The sequence below is a fragment of the Carcharodon carcharias genome, chromosome 26 (assembly GCF_017639515.1).
Source record: "Carcharodon carcharias isolate sCarCar2 chromosome 26, sCarCar2.pri, whole genome shotgun sequence".
Taxonomy (NCBI): Eukaryota; Metazoa; Chordata; class Chondrichthyes; order Lamniformes; family Lamnidae; genus Carcharodon; species Carcharodon carcharias.
The window spans coordinates 6,232,291-6,250,027 of NC_054492.1; the positions used below are offsets into that span (position 1 = coordinate 6,232,291).

The following is a 17,737-nucleotide window of genomic DNA, read 5'->3' on the forward strand; positions in this document are numbered from 1 at the left end:
TTTGGTAAGGCACAATGGGCTGCATGTTTGGTATGGTGCAATGGGCAGCAAGTTTATTATAGTGCAATGGACAGCACGTTTTGTATAGTGCAGTGGGCAGAAGGTTTGGTATGGTGAAATGTGCAGAATGTTTAATATAGTGCAATGGGCAGAATGTCTGATATAGTGCAATGGGCAGAATGTTTGGTATGGTGCAATGGGCAGTATGTTTGGTATGGTGCAATGGGCAGAATGTTTGGTCTGATGCAATGGCGGTTGGGTTTGGTATAGTACAATGGGCAGCACGTTTGGTATAATGCAGTGGGCAGAAGGTTTGGTCTTCTGCAATGGGCAGAATGTTTGATATAGTGCAATGGGCAGAATGTTTGGTATGATGCAATAATCAGAATGATTGGACTGGTGCAATGGTCAGAATGTTTGGTATGGTGCAATGGGCAGAATGTTTGATATAGTGCAATGGGCAGCATATTTGGTACAGTGCAATGGGCAGCACGCTTTGTATGGTGCAATGGGCAATATATTTGGTATATTGCAATGGGCAGCACGTTTTCTATAGCGCAGTAGGCAGAAGGTTTGGTAAGGTGCAATGGGCAGCATGTTTGGTTTGGTGCAATGGGCAGTACGTTGATTATAGTGCAATGGGCAGCACTGGTGAAATGTGCAGAATGTTTGATATAGTGCAATGGGCAGAATGTCTGATATAGTGCCATAGGCAGAATGTTTGGTATGGTGCAATGGGTAGAATGTTTTGTCTGATGCAATGGGCTGGTGTGTTTGGTATAGTACAATGGGCAGCACGTTTGGCATAATGCAGTGAACAGAAGGTTTGTTAAAATGCAATGGGCAGAAGGTTTGATATGGAGCAATGGGCAGCATGTTAGGTATGGTGCAGTGGACAGCAGGTTTGGTATAGTGCAATGGGCAGAATGTTTGGTTACGTGCAATGCGCAGCATGTTTGGTCTGGTGCAGCGGGCAGAATGTTTGATATAGTGCAATGGGCAGAATGTTTGGTATGGTGCAATGGGCAGAATGTTTGATATAGTGCAATGGGCAGAATATTTGATACATTGCAATAGGCAGCACATTTGGTCTGGTGCAATGGGCAGCACATTTGAAATAGTGCAATGGGCAGAATGTTTGGTATGGTGCAATAATCAGAATGATTCGTATGGTGCAATGGGCAGAATGTTTATTATGGTGCAATGGGCAGCACATTTTGTACAGTGCAGTGGGCAAATGGTTTCATCCAGTTCAATGGGCAGAATGTTTGGTAACGTGCAATGGGCAGAATGTTTGTTATGGTGTAGTGAGCAGCATGTTTGGTATAGTATAATAGGCATCACATTTGGTATAGTGCAATGGGCAGCATGTTTGCTATAGTGCAATGGGCAGCACGTTTGGTATGGTGCAATGGGCAGCATGTTTGCCATAGTGCAATGGACAGCATGTTTGCCATAGTGCAATGGACAGCACGTTTGGTATAGTGCAATGGGCAGCATGTTTGCTATAGTGCAATGGGCAGCATGTTTGGTATAGTGCAATGGGCAGCACATTTGTATGGTGCAATGGGCAGCATGTTTGGTATAGTGCAATGGGCAGCATGTTTGGTATACTGCAATGTGCAGCAAGTTTGGTATAGTGCAATGGGCAGAATGTTAGGAATAGTGCAATGGGCAGCACGTTTGATATAGTACAATGAGCAGCACGTTTGGTATAGTGCAATGGGCAGCAAGTTTGGCATTGTGCAAAGGGCAGAATGTTTGGTATAGTGCAATGGGCAGCATGTTTGGTATACTGCAATGTGCAGCAGGTTTGGTGTAGTGCAATGGGCAGAATGTTAGGTATAGTGCAATGGGCAGCATGATTGGTAAGGCGCAATGGGCAGCATGTTTGGTATAGCGCAATGGGTAGCACATTTGGTATAGTGCAATGGGCAGCATGTTTGGTATGGTGCAATGGGCAATATGTTTTGTATAGTGCAATGGGGATCACGTTTGATATGGTGCAATTGGCAGCATGTTTTGTATAGTGTACAGGGCAGCTTGTTTGGTATTGTGCAATGTGCAGCATGTTCAGTTTGTTGCAATGGGCAGAATGTTTGGTACAGTGCAATGGGGAGCATGTTTGCTATGGTCTAATGTGCAGCACATTGGGAATGGTGCAATGGGCAGCACATTTTGTATAGTGCAGTGGGCAGAAGGTTTGTTATGGTGAAATGGGCAGAAGTTTTGGTATAGTGCAATGGGTAGCTTGTTAGGTAGGGTGCAGTGGGCAGATGGTTTGGTATAGTGCAATGGACAGAAGGTTTGGTATGGTGCAGTGGGTAATATATTTCGTATGGTGCAATGGGCAGTACGTTTGGTATGGTGCAATGGTTAGCATGTTTGGTATGATGCAATGGCCAGAATGTTTGGTATAGTGCAATGGGCAGTGTGTTTGGTATGGTGCAATGGGCAGAATGTTTTATATGGTGCAATGGCCAGAATGTTTGGTATGGTGCAATGGGCAGTATGTTTGGTATGGTGCAATGGGCAGAATGTTTTATATATGCAATGGGCAGCATGTTTGGTACAGTGCACTGGGCAGCTTGTTTGGTATGACATAATGGGCAGCGCATTTGGTATGGTGCAATGGGCAGCATGTTTGGTACAGTGCACTGGGCAGCTTGTTTGGTATGACGTAATGGGCAGCACATTTGGTATGGTGCAATGGGCAGCATGTTTGGTACAGTGCACTGGGCAGCTTGTTTGGTATGACATAATGGGCAGCACATTTGTAATGGTGCAATGCGCAGCATGTTTGGTATGGTGCAATGGGCTGAATATTTGGTATGGTGCAGTAGGCAGCACGTTTGGTATGATGCAATGGGCAGCATGTTTGGTAACGTGCAATGGGCAGGATGTTTGGTATAGTGCAATGGGCAGCATGTTTGGTATAGTGCAATGGGCAGCACAGTTGGTATAGTGCAATTGGCAGCACGTTTGGTATAGTGCACTGGGCCGAATGTTTGGTATAGTGCAATGGACAGCATGTTTGTTTTGGTGCAATGGGCCGAATGTTTCATATAGTGCCATGGGCAGAATGTTTGGTGTGGTGCAATGGGCTGCATGTTTTGTATAGTTCAATGGGCAGCACGTTTGGTATAATGGAATAGGCAGCATTTTTGTAATGGTGCAATGGACCGAATGTTTGGTATAGTGCAATGGGCAGCATGTTTGGTCTGGTGCAATGGGCAGCATGTTTGGTATAGTGCAATGGACATCTGGCATGTTTGCCTTCTTCAAGTGCTCTTGATTTCTCACTTGGGTGGTTACTTCTCCTCATAGATTACCTTCACCTGGGCAACAAGCTTCTTCCAGTAATTGTTGCCCATCCCTATTTGGGCCCTCTCCCTGTTTTATTTATTCTTTCATGGGATGCGGGCATCACAGGCCAAGTCAGAATTTGTTGTCCACCCCTAATTGCCCTTGACCTGAGTGGCTTGCTAGGCCATTTCTGAGGGCAGTTATAAGTCAAGCATATTGCTATGTGTCTGGAGTCACATGTAGGCCAGACCAGGTAAGGACAGCAGATTTCCTTCCCTAATGGACTATAGTGAACCAGGTGGGTTTTTGCAAAATTGATGATAGTCATCATGATCACCATTACTGAGGCTAGCTTTCAATTCCAGGTTCATTAATTAACTTTAAATTCCACCATCTAAAGAATTTGAATCCATGTCCCCAGTGCATCAGCCTGCATGGGCCTCTGGGTTACATTTCCCATGCTAATCTTGATACATTCACGATTTCAATGGTTTGAACAGTTCTGGCCAACCATAGTTCATAAGGAAGCCCAGATTACATTGCAGAATTCTGATGGCCCACACAGACCTTTTCAAGATAAATCAAATAACTGTCTCCCAATCCTTCACCTTGAACTCAGGGAAACTGAAGCCAGTTGGAAACCCTCACTGTTGGCCCTATCAGGCTAACTGCATTCAGATTAAGACCCCCAGTGAAATCTGTTCAGTTTTTTGGGGATTTTGGTCTTTGTACTCAAAGCACTGTACTGATTTTATTTGGACCACTGTTTTGATTAATTGATCCTATTGAATGGCTAATTAGGTTTTCAATGAGATGTCCTTTTCTTTTTCTGTTTATGTGGCTTTCATCCTTTAACTTCTTTTCCAGGTAGATCGACGATATGTCATTTCACAATCACATAGATCATCAAAGCCAGGGAAAGATTCTCTTCTGATTGAACAAGTCTTCAGCCCTCATCTCTACCCCAACTCCATGAAGTCCCACATGAAGAGCAATCCACTGTACACAGACCTCCGACTGGCTGAGGTTTTGGAACAAAAACAGCCCCAGCCATCATGGACCATTGAGGAATACAATAGGAATACTAGTGAGAAGCTAAAGTTAGCAGCTTTGGATATTCAGGTGAGGCCTTGTATTAATATCTTCACTCTTCTAATGTGTGTGGTGCTGTTGTTTAATCTTCTTTTATATTCTTTTTATGCCAGGCTCAGGGAGAGCTTATCCTTTGGCAAATTGGTGGACCTGAGTCAAAAGGGGTATAAACAAGCATAGGAACATAGGAAACAGGGGGAGGCCATTCAGTCCTCAAGCCTATCCCACCATTCAATGAGATCTCAGCTGACCTGTATCTTAACTCTACCCGGTTTAGTTTTATATCACTCAATGTCCTTGCCTGATAAATATCTATCAATCTCAGTTTTTAAGTTTTCAATTGCTGCCCCTAGCCCCCTGTCTCACCAGCTTTTGGGATTGTTATGTAAAAACTAAAGTCATTAAGCAATCCATGGAAATCAGAACTAACAGCAAAACACTAATGTACTTGCTGACAGTTGCTTAGCTGCTGGGATCTGATTTAAAAATCCAATAGAGAAGGCTCTTTATTTTGAAATCAATGATCTCAAGGTTTCTTTTCACTATTAATGTAAGATATTGCTGATTGGAATATTCAGGATTTATTTTTACTGAGCCTTTATTCTGCCTGGTTTACATCTAAGTGGAACTTTATAAAATCATTGTTCGGTCTCAGCTACAGTATTATGCTAAATTCAGGGCACCACACATCAGGAAAAGCCTCAGAATGGGTAAAGAGGAGGTTTACTGGGATATTACCAGTGGTGAGGACCTTCAGTTCTGAGGAGAGGTTGGAAAAGTTAGAACTGTTACCCCCGGAACAGAGAAGGTTAAAAGGTGATCTAACAGAGATTTTCAAGATGGTGAGAGATTTTGATGGAGATAAAGAATTCCCTCTGGCAAGTGTGTCAATAACCACAGTTAATAGTTTCAAAATCATTGGACAAAGGTCTGGAGGGGAGATGAAGAGGAATGTTTTCCTTCAGAGAGTTGTCGGAATCTGGAATGCTTTACCTGAGAAAATGGTAGAAGCTGACTTCATAAATAACCTTACAAACTATTTGGTCCACAATGCCTGTGATGGCTTTTAGAAAGGGCAGTTATTCTTAGTCCCACACCTTGTGTTTCTTCTGTAGCTCTGTAAGTTCCTTATCTTTAATTACCTATCCAACTTACTTCATGAACTTTACCAGTTAGGACATTGTCACCTGGGGCAATACCCTTTGGCTGGACAAACACAACTGGTTTGGTTCTTAACTTCCAGCATTCAGCCTTCGCATGCCTTTTCTTGTGTCAACAGTAGCATGTTGGTGCCCTTATGCTAAATCTGTCCTCCGAACCTTCACTTCCACTAACCTGGGAAGGGTCTGGGTCTTTACCTCATCCCCCATTCTCAGCAGGACCTGGCCTCTGATCATCATCAACCTTCCTCCCATTCCAGTTTCTCTAGAAAGTTCCAAAGTTAGACTTGTTACTAATCATCTTAAAAGTTAACTCATAATTTTCTGCTCTTATCAAGGCTTCCCTTGTTTTATGGACTTTATGGTATTTCAGGTAAGTCTTTAACCACAAAGGGACTCTATTTTTGAATTCCTCTACCAACATCATCGCCCTAAGGTTATCAAATTTCTGTTCCACTTCCGTTAACCTAACCACCTATCAAAAGCTTTTCCCTGGCAAATTCTTTATAGGTCTGGCTCATTCTCTTTTTCAAATTTCTAGGGCAGAATTTTACAGCCCAGTTTTGGTGGGCACGGGGCCATTAAATGCAGCGGGCCGTTATAAACACCATTGACTTCAGCGGGAATGTAAAATCCCGCTGTCGTAAAATTCTACCCCTAACTTTCTGCCTATAGGCCTCTGGCACCAATCCGTAAGCGTTGAGTATAGTACTTCGTAATCACATGACCGCTCTGCTGAAAGAGATCCATACACCTCCAAAGCTTTCCCTACCAAAACACTTTGCTGGAGCATTGTCCACTGTTCTTTCAGCCAATTCAGATTCGTGGTAATTTTCGTGAATGACAGCAAGTACATCCTTACTTTGCTCCTCACTAAATTTGGGTACTAAGCAAAACTTCTTCACCCAATCAAAATTAAGGGGAGTTCTCTCCGAGGCAGCCTCATTTCTCTTCATCAACTCAAGTTTGTGTTATCAGAGCTTATACTCTATTTCAAGTTTTCTCATCCCTCTCTGTCTCTCTTTATCATTTTCATCTCTTTTCCTATCTCTTTCCTCTTTTGCTAATTTCTCTCTTTCTAAGTCAGTCTTTCTTAGTCCTATTTCTTATTCAACTCTGGCCAGTTGCTCCTGATCACGAATGGAAGTGGTTCTTTCTTCCTCGAGTCTCAGGTGCCTAGCCAGTTCTTCAAGGAGCCTGTCCCTCTTAGCTCCTAATCTTATGTTAATCCCCGTGTGCTCTACTACAGCCTGTAAATTGTCTTTTCTCAACTGTTTCAAGTCCCTGAGAGTCAGATCCTCCCTTTCAACAAACGCTTGAGTCTCACAGGTGTTCATGTCGAATTACCAATGCAGTATATTAAAAGCAAACTTAAAATCTTGTTTGTCTAAGTGCTGGAAAGTTCTAGTGAGCCTGTTTTACAAACCCTATGTTCAATCCCAGACTTGAGCCCTCAATTTTGTTTCGATTTCCATGGGGAAACATTAAACCAAAATAATCAAATTTACTAACTAGCCGCCAATGAAGAAATTACCAACAAGATTTCACTTTTTGTATCTTTTACTTTGAAACAAATCAGAACCAATGCAAATTAAACATGAACTAACAGGCACATGGGACATCAAATAAGAAGGTAAATTTCACTTGAAATAGTTGATACAACAAAGATATGTCTTACACAATCACATTCACATCACTCCCTGCAGAAATGTGGCACTCGACAACTGCACAGTTCTGCAATGTGCTGTTCTTCATTCACACGGGGTAGGTGAGGAGTCCCATCCAACAACAGCTTTCAACTTTGAGTTTTACAGGTATGATCATCGTCAGCAGGCAGTTCTATGAACTCTCTCTCCACTGGGTCATGGCAGTCCTGATGGTGTAGCGTTCCAGAGTTCCTTTTCAACCGACCAACCAATAACACCCGGTTCATGATCTGGTCTTCTGACACAAACATTCAGCTCTTTCTCATGGCTGAGTTATTCGCACCATTTTTCCGATTCAATCCCTTTTGGCTTGCTTGTACACGGCTCCCCCAAGAGCTTCTGGAATTCTATTTTTCTTCTTATTGCCAAAAGGACAACTGAAGTTTTTGTAGAGCTGCACTCCTCACACGAATTCTGTGCTCCTTTTTCTGTCTCTGTCTGCTTTCTTTTTGTGTCTGCATCTGTGTGCTGATCATCTTCACCCTCCATCTCTCCTGCTTGTAACTCTTCTTTGTGTCTGCAGCAGCCACATGGCTTCTTTCTTAATTTCCTTCCTATTGCTATTGCTTCCAGGTCAAGGGTTGCCAGGTCACATAGACAAGTGTTTCTTATTACCCAAGGAAATTACAGTTGATTCAAACTCTTAAAAGTCCTTCTCAAACATCATTAAAAACAATTACAGATGCCACAGACATTTTAGAGAAGTTACAGATTTTTCTTACTTTTCTGCTTCTAGATCAAAGTTCACCACCCTCAGAGAACTTTTTCTCTTCAGATGCTTATGCAATTCCATTTTGAAACCACAAGTGAATCTGCTCCCACAACAGTCTTAGGCAGTGCATTCCAGATCCTAACCACTTACTGGTTAAAAACATTTTTCCTCACGTCACCTTTGGTTATTTTGCCAATTACCTTAAACCTGTGCCCTCTGGTTCCAGACCCTTATGTCAATGGGAAACGTTTCTTCCTGTCTACTCTGTCCAGATCCCTCATGATTCTGAATAACTCTATCAAATCTTTCAATCTTCTCTTCTCCAAGGAGAACAGTCCAACTTCTCCAATCTTTCAATATAACTGAAGTCTCCATCACTGGAACCAATGCCCTGAACCTTTCCTGCAACCTCTCTACTGCCCTCACATACTTTCTGACGTGTGGTGCACAGAACTGATATAATGCTCCAGTTGAAGCCAAGCCCAGTGATTTATGTAGGTTCATCATAACTTCGTTCCTTTTGTACTTTATGCCCCTGTTATTAAAGCCCAGCATCCTTGTTAACCACTTTCTCAACCTAATCTGCCATCTTCAATGATTAGTGTTCAGATACCCCCAGATTCCTCTGCACTGCCAGCCCCATTAGAATTGTATCCTTTATTTTGTATTGCCTTTCTTCGCTTTTCCTAACTGATGGCCTAACTAGTGTTTTATAAAGTTCTAGCTTTACATTTTGTGCCTCGGTTAATAATTCCATATGTATACTTAACCACCTTTATCTCTCCTTCCTATCTTTCAGGATCTTTGGACAGGCACTCCAAGGTCCCTCTGTTCCTCTAAACTTCTCACTATCTTACTCTTTATTGTGTATTCCCTTGCCTTGTTATTCTTCCCCAAATGCTTCACTTCACACTTCTCCAGATTAAATTCAATTTGCCGCTTTTTCTCATCTGGTCAATGACCATTAGTGATGTCAGCCAATCAGCTGCGTACATTAAGCAAGCTACAGATATTGTTTTTTTGACCAGTTCATCACCTGCCCCATGAACAACCTAAGGTAGCAGTACATGACACTATGTCAGCATTGTCAACACGTTATAGATTGTACTCAAGTAGCCCAGCAAACTCCCTGCATCAATCCCATTACCTATGTCATGAGGAAGGGATTCTATTCTTAACCTCCAGCTCCTACATGACCAGCAAGTGAATACTCACCGTCCTGTCTGCTACCTTCATACTTCCCCAAATCCACTGTCTTCACCACGTCCCCAGAGAAGGGTCCCTTTCTCATTGTGGGTGACTGGGAGTAGATCAGTAAAGTGTCTGTGGCATCTCTCACCCTGTTATTATGCATTGTCTCCTTAAAAATCTGAAATATCAGCAACCAGTCCATAATGGGTGCAACGTGGCGTGTTCACACTAAGCTGCAATCATTGCATGTAAGGCTTGAGGGGAACTATTCCAGCAGAAGGTCAGGATGCTCAGGGCACTGCATTGGGGTGTAGTGGGCACTGCATTGGGGTGTAGTGGGCACTGCATTGGGGTGTAGAGGGCACTGTGTTGAGGTGCAGAGGGCACTATCCTAGAGGATAGAGTGCACTGCACTGGGGTTAGGTGGAAATTTAGAGTTGGTCAATGGTCAGAAACAGGAAGGTGTCATTGCGAGTCAGGTGGGTATGGGATCAACAAATTGAGATGGAAGAGCCTCAGTCCTTGACTTTGACTAACAGGCATAAGGTGTGAATGAAGAGAATGACTGTAAGGTGGGTGAATGGATTGGCCATGGCACCATGGTGAAAGATGTGATTGAAGTTGGGGGAGCAAAAATGAACATGATATTGATAGGGGATAATAAAGTCAGGGGGATAGATGCTGTTCTCTGCAGCCACAACTGGGAACTCAAAAGGTTGTGGTGCCTGCCCAGTGCCAGGCTTAAAGTCATCACCTCATGGCTGGAGACAGACTTGGAGTGGAAGAGGGAGGAGTCAGTTCTCGTAGTCCATGTAAGAACAATTTTGGTAGAACCAGGAATGATGTTCTTTTATTGCTATAAAATCTTTTATGGGATGTTGGAGTCGCTGGCTGGGCCAGCATTTGTTGCCCGTACCCAATTACCCTTGAGAAGGTGGTGATGAGCTGCCTTCTTGAACTGCTGCAGTCCAAGTGGTGTAGGTAGTGCTGTTAGACAGTGAGTTCCAGGATTTTGACCCAGCAACAGTGAATGAATGGCGATATATCCCCAAGTCAAGATGGTATGTGGCTTGGAGGGGAACTTCGAGGTCATGGTGTTCCCATCCATCTGCTGCCCTTGTCCTTCTAGATGGTAGTGGTCATGGGTTTGGAAGGTGCTGTCAAAGGAACCTTGCTGAATTGCTACTGTGCAGCTAGTAGATGATACACACTGCTGCCACTGACCATTGGTGGTGGAGGGAGTGAATGTTTAAGATGGTGATGTGGAGCCAATCAAGCAGGCTGCTTTGTCCTGGATGATATTGAGCATCATAAGTGTTGTTGGAGCTGCATTCATCCAAGCAAGTGGCGAGTTTTCCATCACACTCCTGACTTGTGCCTTGTAGATGGTCGACAGGCTTTGGGGAGTCAGGAGGTGACACAATCTTTCAGAATTACCAGTCTCTGACCTGCTCTTGTAGTCACAGTATTTATATGACTAGCACTTCAGTTTCTGGTCAATGGTAACCCCCCAGGATGTTGATCGTGGGGGATTCAGCAATGGTAAAGTCATTGAATGACAGGGAGCAATGGTTAGATTCTCTCTTATTGGAGAAGGTCATTGCCTAGCACTTGAGTGGCACGAATGTTACTTGCCACTTGTCAGTCCAAGCCTGGATATTGTCCAGGTCTTGCTACATTGACTGCTTCAGTATCTGAGGAATCACAAATGGTGCTGAACATTGTGCAATCATCAGCGAACATCCCCACTTCTGACCTTATGATGGAAGGAAGATCATTCGTGAAGCAGCTGAAGGTGGTTGGGCCGAGGACACTACCCTGAGGAGCTCCTGCAGTGATGTCCAGAAGCTGAGGTGATTGACCTCCAACAACCACAACCATCTTCCTTTGTGCTAGGTATGACTCCAACCAGCAGAGAGTTTTTCCCCAATTCCTATTGAGTTCAACTTTGTTAAGATTCCTTGATGCCGCATTTGGTCATATGCTTGATGTCAAGGGCAGTGGTTCCTACCTCACCTCTTGAGTTCAGCTCTTTTGTCCATGTTTGGGTCAAGGCTGTAATGAGTGGCCATGGCAGACCCCAAGAGCATTGGTTAGCAGATTATTGATGGTACTGTTGACAACACCTTCCAACACTTTGCTGATGATCGAGAGTAGGCTGCCGGAGGGGTAATTGGCCGGGTTGGATTTGCCCTGCTTTTGTGAACAGGACATACCTGGGCAATCTTCCACATTGCCTGACAGATGCCAGTGTTGTAGCTGTACTGGAACAGCTTGGCTAGGGGCGCTGTAATGGTAAAGCCAGTGGTAAATGCTGAGTTGTTAAAATCCCAGACGGAAACTTGAAGCAACTGCCACAACTTGTTTTGCAATTTGTATAAATTTTGAGATGCACGCCTTGAATTCAGTAGTAATAAGACCACCAAGTCTTATAGGTTTTTACAAAACTAGATCAAACATTTATTAATGAGAGAAATAATTTTGAACACATACATATGTCTACAAATTACTACAATAATAACTCCTAAATCCCCTACTTAACCTGACTCCCAGTTACACTTTCATTAAGGCAACAGTAAGACACATAGGTTTTAAAAGACCCAGGCAATGTGAGACACAATACCCTGAACCAGTCGAATTCAAAGTGAGTTTTCTTAACTTCAGTTCTTTGAAAACAACGGCTTGAGGCATAGATGCTTAAAAATGCGGACCCTTATACACAGCCTTCACTCCTTTATACATATTTTCCTCTTTGAACGCAAATTCCCATTATCTCACCATGTAAGACATATATCTTTATCTTTCTCGTTATCTTTCTGAGAATAAAAATCGCTCATAGTACTAAGTTGCACCAGTAATCTTTGGGAAAAATAAACGCATGGGGCAGAATCTTCCGGTCTGCGTGCGGGGGCAGCACTGACGCGTAAAATGACACGTGATGATGTGTCCCGATGTCATCGTGGTATTTTGTTTGGCAGGCGCGCAGCCAAAATGTTAAGGGCCTGTTAAGGCCATTAAAGGATTAATTAAAGTATGTAAAAACACTGCCCGTCCAGCCCAAGCGGCCTTCGTGTTTTTCAGGAAACTTCATCCACGGGCGGGATGAGGTTTCCTGAAGCTTTTGTAAAATAAATAAAATTTCCCACCTTTACAAACATGTCCCAACTCATGTGACACAGTCACTTGAGGGGATTTGTTTGAATAAAGTCTTCAATCAATTCTTTAGCTGTTTTCAGAACCATTCAATTTTCCTGAGGTGTGGAACTGCCTCAGGGAGATTTCTGCACTCTTTTGTACACATGTGTGAAAGAGCACAGGCCCCGACTCTTCCTCCTCCCACCGCCCACACAGGTAGCGCTGAGCGCTACCGACCACACGTGACACTGGGCGGGCCTTAATTGGCTCGCCCGCGTAAAATGGTGGCACGCAGCTGATGGCCACTGACGATTAGCTCCACACCAGCCCTCACCCGCTCTCGCCCAGCCAGCCGCCATAGGAAAAATCCAGGCCATTGTTTCTGAACTCCACTGGCTAAGTGACTCATTTCACCCCTCCTTTGAAAACAATCTAGCCTGGTTTATTTAAAAATGCAAATGTCCTTTGATACCTTACATTCTAAACTGCCTCCATGTTCACCGTGTTTACATCAAAACCTTCAGACCAGCTGCCTTTAATCCAATTAAGTCTCACACACACAGACACAAATATAAGGCAAGTTCTGGAGTACAAGTCTTTTGCTCTATTGCCGGAATCTTGTCAGGGCCCATAGCCTTTGCAGTGCCTAGTGCCTTCAGCCGTTTATTAATATTGCGTGGAGTGAATTGAATTGGCTGAAGACTGGCATCTGTGATGCTGGGGACCTCAAGAGGAGGCTGAGATGAAACATCTGCCCAGCACTTCTGCAAATGCTTCAGCCTTTGTCCTTTGTACTGATGTGCTGGGCTTCCCCATCATTGAGGATAGGGACATTTGTGCAGCCTTTTCCTCCAGTGAGTTGTTTAATTGTCCACCACCATTTACGACTGGATATGGCAGGACTGCAGAGCTTAGATCTGAACGATTAGTATTGGATCACTTAGCTTTGTCTATTGCACACTGCTTCCACTGTTTGGCATCCAAGTACTCATATAGCTTCAATCGGGTTGACACCTGACTTTTAGGTAAGCCTGGTGCTGCTCCTGGTGTGCCCTCCTGCACTCTTCATGGAGCCAGGGCTGATCCCCTGGCTTGATTGTAATGAGGGATATGCTGGGCCATGAGGTACGGATTGTAGTGGAGTACAATTCTGCTGCTGCTGGTGGCCCTCAGCACCTCATGGATGCCCAGTTTTGAGTTGTTCAATTTGTTTGAAACCTGTCCTGTTTAGCACAGTAGCAGTGCTACAGAACATAATGGAAAGTATCTTCAATGTGAAGTTGGGACTTTATCTTCACAAGGGCTATGCGGTGGTCACTCCTACCGATATGGTCATGGACAGATGCATCTGCGACAGGTAGACTGGTGAGCAGAAGGTAAAGTAGGTTTTTCCCTCTTGCTGGCTCTCTCACCACCTGCTGCAGACCCAGTCTAGCAGCTATGTCCTTTAGGGCTCAGGCAGCTCAGTCAGCAGTGGCGCTACTGAATTGAACATACGTTGAAGTCCCCCACCCAGAGTACATTATATGTCCTTGCCGCCCTCAATGCTTCTTTCTACTGGTGCTCAACATGGAGGAGCACTGATTCGTCAGCTGAGGGAGGGGTGGGGGGGGGGGTGGTCGTTGGTGATAATCAGCAGGAGTTCTCCCTGCCCATTTTTGACTTGCTGCCATGAGATAACAGGGGGTCCTGAGTCAATGTTGAGGACTCCCAGAGCAACTCCCTCCCAACTGTGTGACACTGGGCTGCCACCTCTTCCAGGTCTGTCCTGCCAGTGGGACAGGACATACCCAAGAATGGTGATGGTGGTGTTTTTGGACATTGTCCACAAGGTATGATTCAGTGAGTATGACTATGTCAGGCTGTTGCTTGACTAGTTGTGAGACAGCTCTCCTAATTTTTGGCACAAGTCCCCAGGTATTAGTAAGCGGAGTTTACAGAGTCGACAGAGCTATGCTTCTGGTTTTCTAGGTCGATGCCTGGTGATCCATTCCTTTATGGCTTTGTAGCGGTTTGATACACTGAGTGGCTTGTTAGGTCATTTCTGAGGGCATTTAAGAGTTAACCACTTTGCAATGGGATCTGCAGCCACATTTAGGCCAGACCATAATGGCAGATTTCCTTCCCTAAAGGGGCGTTAGTGAACCAAATGGGTTTTTATGACAGTGGTTTTAGGTCACCGTTACTGAGACTAGCTTTATATTTCAAATTTTATTAATTGAATTTAAATTCTACCAGCTGCCACATTGGGATTTTAACCCATGTCCCTGGAGCATTAGCCTGGGCTTCTGGATTACTAGTCAATTGATGTCACCAGTAGTACAGTGACATTACTACTACACCACCTGAGAATTTGGGGCATCATTGTCCAAGTTAAAATGCAGAACATCAAAGGTAATCATCTCTAGAGTGTTACCTGAGCCATACGCCAATTGGCATCGGGTCAAGCAGATTAGAGGAGTAGCCATGTGGCTCAAAGAGTGGCATGGGAAGAAAGGGTCTTAAATCATGAGGCACTGGTATTAGCACTTAGGGAATAGAGGGCTGTTCTGTTAGGATGGGCTCCACTTAAATCGGCCTGGGACCAGTGTCCTGGCGAATCATAAAACTAGGCTGTTGATAGGGCTTTAAACTAACAGAGTAAGGGGAGGGTTCTGGTGAAAGGAGACTTAGGTGTTCAGAGAGAAAGGTGAAGGGAACATAACATTGATGTGGGTAAAGGCATGCGGAATGGGACAGGAAGGGACAGAGAACTTAACAGTAACCATGTTTCAGCGACTAATGTCCATTCAGGAAATAGTGGTTAAAAAAGCAGAATTAGAGGTTCTTTATCTTAATGCGCAAAGCATCACCATAAGATAGATGAACTAGTGGTACAAATAAAGTTAAATGCTTTACATAGATGCATATGTACATACATACAAATTTGAAGCAGGAGTAGGCCACTCAGCCCCTCAAGCCTCCTCTGCCATTCAATAAGACCATGGCTGATCTGATTGTAACCTCAACTCCACATTCCCGCCTATCTAATTGCTATTACAGAGACATGGGACAGAATTTAACATCCTCCCCTGAGTTGAATTTGGAGGTGGGGATGCAGTTAATTGGGCAGGAAGGTTTTGGGTGGGTACCCGACTGTCTTCCAGCCTCTACCCTGATTCAGTTTGGGCAGAAAAACTTGTGGATTGCCTTCCCATCCCAATGCCAATTAAGACTCTTAACTGGGCAATGAATGCCCAACTTAAGGGCCTCATCCCACTGGTACTTAACCAGCAGTGAGCAGGGTGCCTTACCATGTGGGGACCCCAATATGGGTTCCCAGGAAGGTTCCTTGTTGTCATGCACTCAGTGCCTGATTGGAGAACCTGGCATCGAGAAGGGAGGAAGCCATTGAATGCCACCCCCTTGATGCCAACCCTTCTACAAAAAGAATGGCATAATCGAAGGGATAGCCCCAATACTAAAGGAAAGCAGAAAGACATTAATGAGGAAGGATCTTGGCATGGAACATCATAAAGTAGAATCAGTATGGGTGGAGCCCAGTTTGGGTTATGCCAGGGCCATTCAGCTCCTGACCTCATTACAGCCTCAGTTCAAACATGGACAGAACAGCTGAACACCAGAGGTGAGGTGAGAGTGACTGCCCTTGACATCAAGGCAGCATTTTATTGATTGTGGCATCAAGGAGCCCTAGCAAAATTGGAGTCAACGGCAATCGGGGGAAAACTCTCCAATAGTTGGAGTCATACCTAACACAATGGAAGACTGTTGTGGTTGTTGGAGTCAATCATCTCAGCTCCAAGACATCATTACAGGCGTTCCTCAGGGTAGTATCCATGGCCCAAGCATCTTCAGCTGCTTCATCAATGGCCTCCCTTCCCTCATAAGGTCAGAAGTGGGGATGTTCGCTGATGATTGTACAATGTTCAGCACCATTCATGACTCCTAAGATACTGAAGCTGTCCATGTCCAAATGCAGCAAGACCTGAACAATATCCAGGCTTGGGCTGACAAGTGACAAGTAACATTCATCCCACACAAGTGCCAGGCAATGACCATCTGCAACACTAGAGAATCTAACCATTCCCCCTTAACATTCAATGGCATAACCATCACTGAATCCCCCACTATCAACATCCTGGGGGTTAGCATTGACCCCAAACTGAACTGGGCTAGCCATATAAAGACTGTGGCTACAAGAACAGGTCAGGGGCTAGGAATCTGCAATGGGTAACTCACCTCCTGACTCCCCAAAGCCTGTCCACTACTTACAAGTCATAACTCAGGAGTGTGATAGAATTCGCTCCACTTGCCTGGATGAGTGCAGCACCTACAGCACTCAAGAAGCTTGACACCATCCAGGGCAAAGCAGTCCGCTTGACTGGCACCACATCCACAAACATTCACTTCTTCCACCACCAACACACAGTACCAGCAGTGTGTACCATCTACAAGATGCACTGCAGGAATTCATCAAGGATCCTTAGACAGCACCTTCCAAACGCACTACCACTACCATCTAGAAGGACAAGGGCAGCAGATGCCCTTGAAGTTCCCCTCCAAGTCACTCACCATCCTGACTTGGAAATATATCACCGTTCCTTCACTGTTGCTAGGTCAAAATCCTGGAACTCCTTTCCTAACAGCACTGTGGGTGAACCTACACCACATGGACTGCAGCGGTTCAAGAAGGCAGCTCATCACCACCTTCTCAAGGGCAACTAGGGATGGGTAATAAATGCTGGCCCAGCCAGCGAAGCCCACATCCTGTGAATGACTTTTTAAAAAGCGAGAAAAAATGCTGATGGGAGTACATTATAGTCCCCCTTACAGTTATTGTATTGTTGAACAGTGCATTAAACAATAAATTACTGGAGTGTGTAACAAAATTAATGTAATAATTGTGAGGTCTTTAAACTTTAGATAGAATGGACCGATCAAACTGGCAAAGGTGGTCTACAAGATGAGTTTGTAGAATGTTTTTGTGACAGTTTCCTGTAGTAATATGTTGTGGAACCAACAAAGGATTTTAGTTTTAGTAATGTGTAATGAGGCAGGATTAATTAGTAATCTCTGAGTGAAAGATCCACTGGGGACTGATGATCAAAGTACAATTGAATTCCTTTTTAAGTTTCAAAGCGACATACTCCAATCACAAACAGGTTAAATGAAGCCAATGACATAGGTATGAGGGGAGAACTGGCTAAGGTTCATTGCATACATAGACTAATATAATAATGGCTGTAAATAAACAGTGGAAAACAGTTAAAGAAACCATTCAAAATGTCCAACAAAAATACATTCCATTGAAAAATAAAAACTCAGCATGAAAGACAAGAGTGTGGTTCACTCAGGAAGTTAAGTATTTGATTAAAAGAAGAGGCTTATAATGTTGCAAAGAATCATAGCAAATCTGAATATTGGGAGTGTCTTAG

The 17,737-nt window shown here is 44.1% G+C and overlaps 1 protein-coding gene across 1 annotated transcript in view; it reads left to right on the forward strand.

Annotated features, from left to right (window-relative positions):
* minar1 (membrane integral NOTCH2 associated receptor 1) overlaps window positions 1-17,737 on the forward strand; it is a 140,865-nt gene that overhangs the window by 111,361 nt on the left and 11,767 nt on the right. The window contains exon 2 of the mRNA XM_041175395.1: window positions 4,174-4,428. Within this exon, the coding sequence (XP_041031329.1) occupies window positions 4,174-4,428 (255 nt within the window). The remainder of the gene's footprint in view (window positions 1-4,173; window positions 4,429-17,737) is intronic.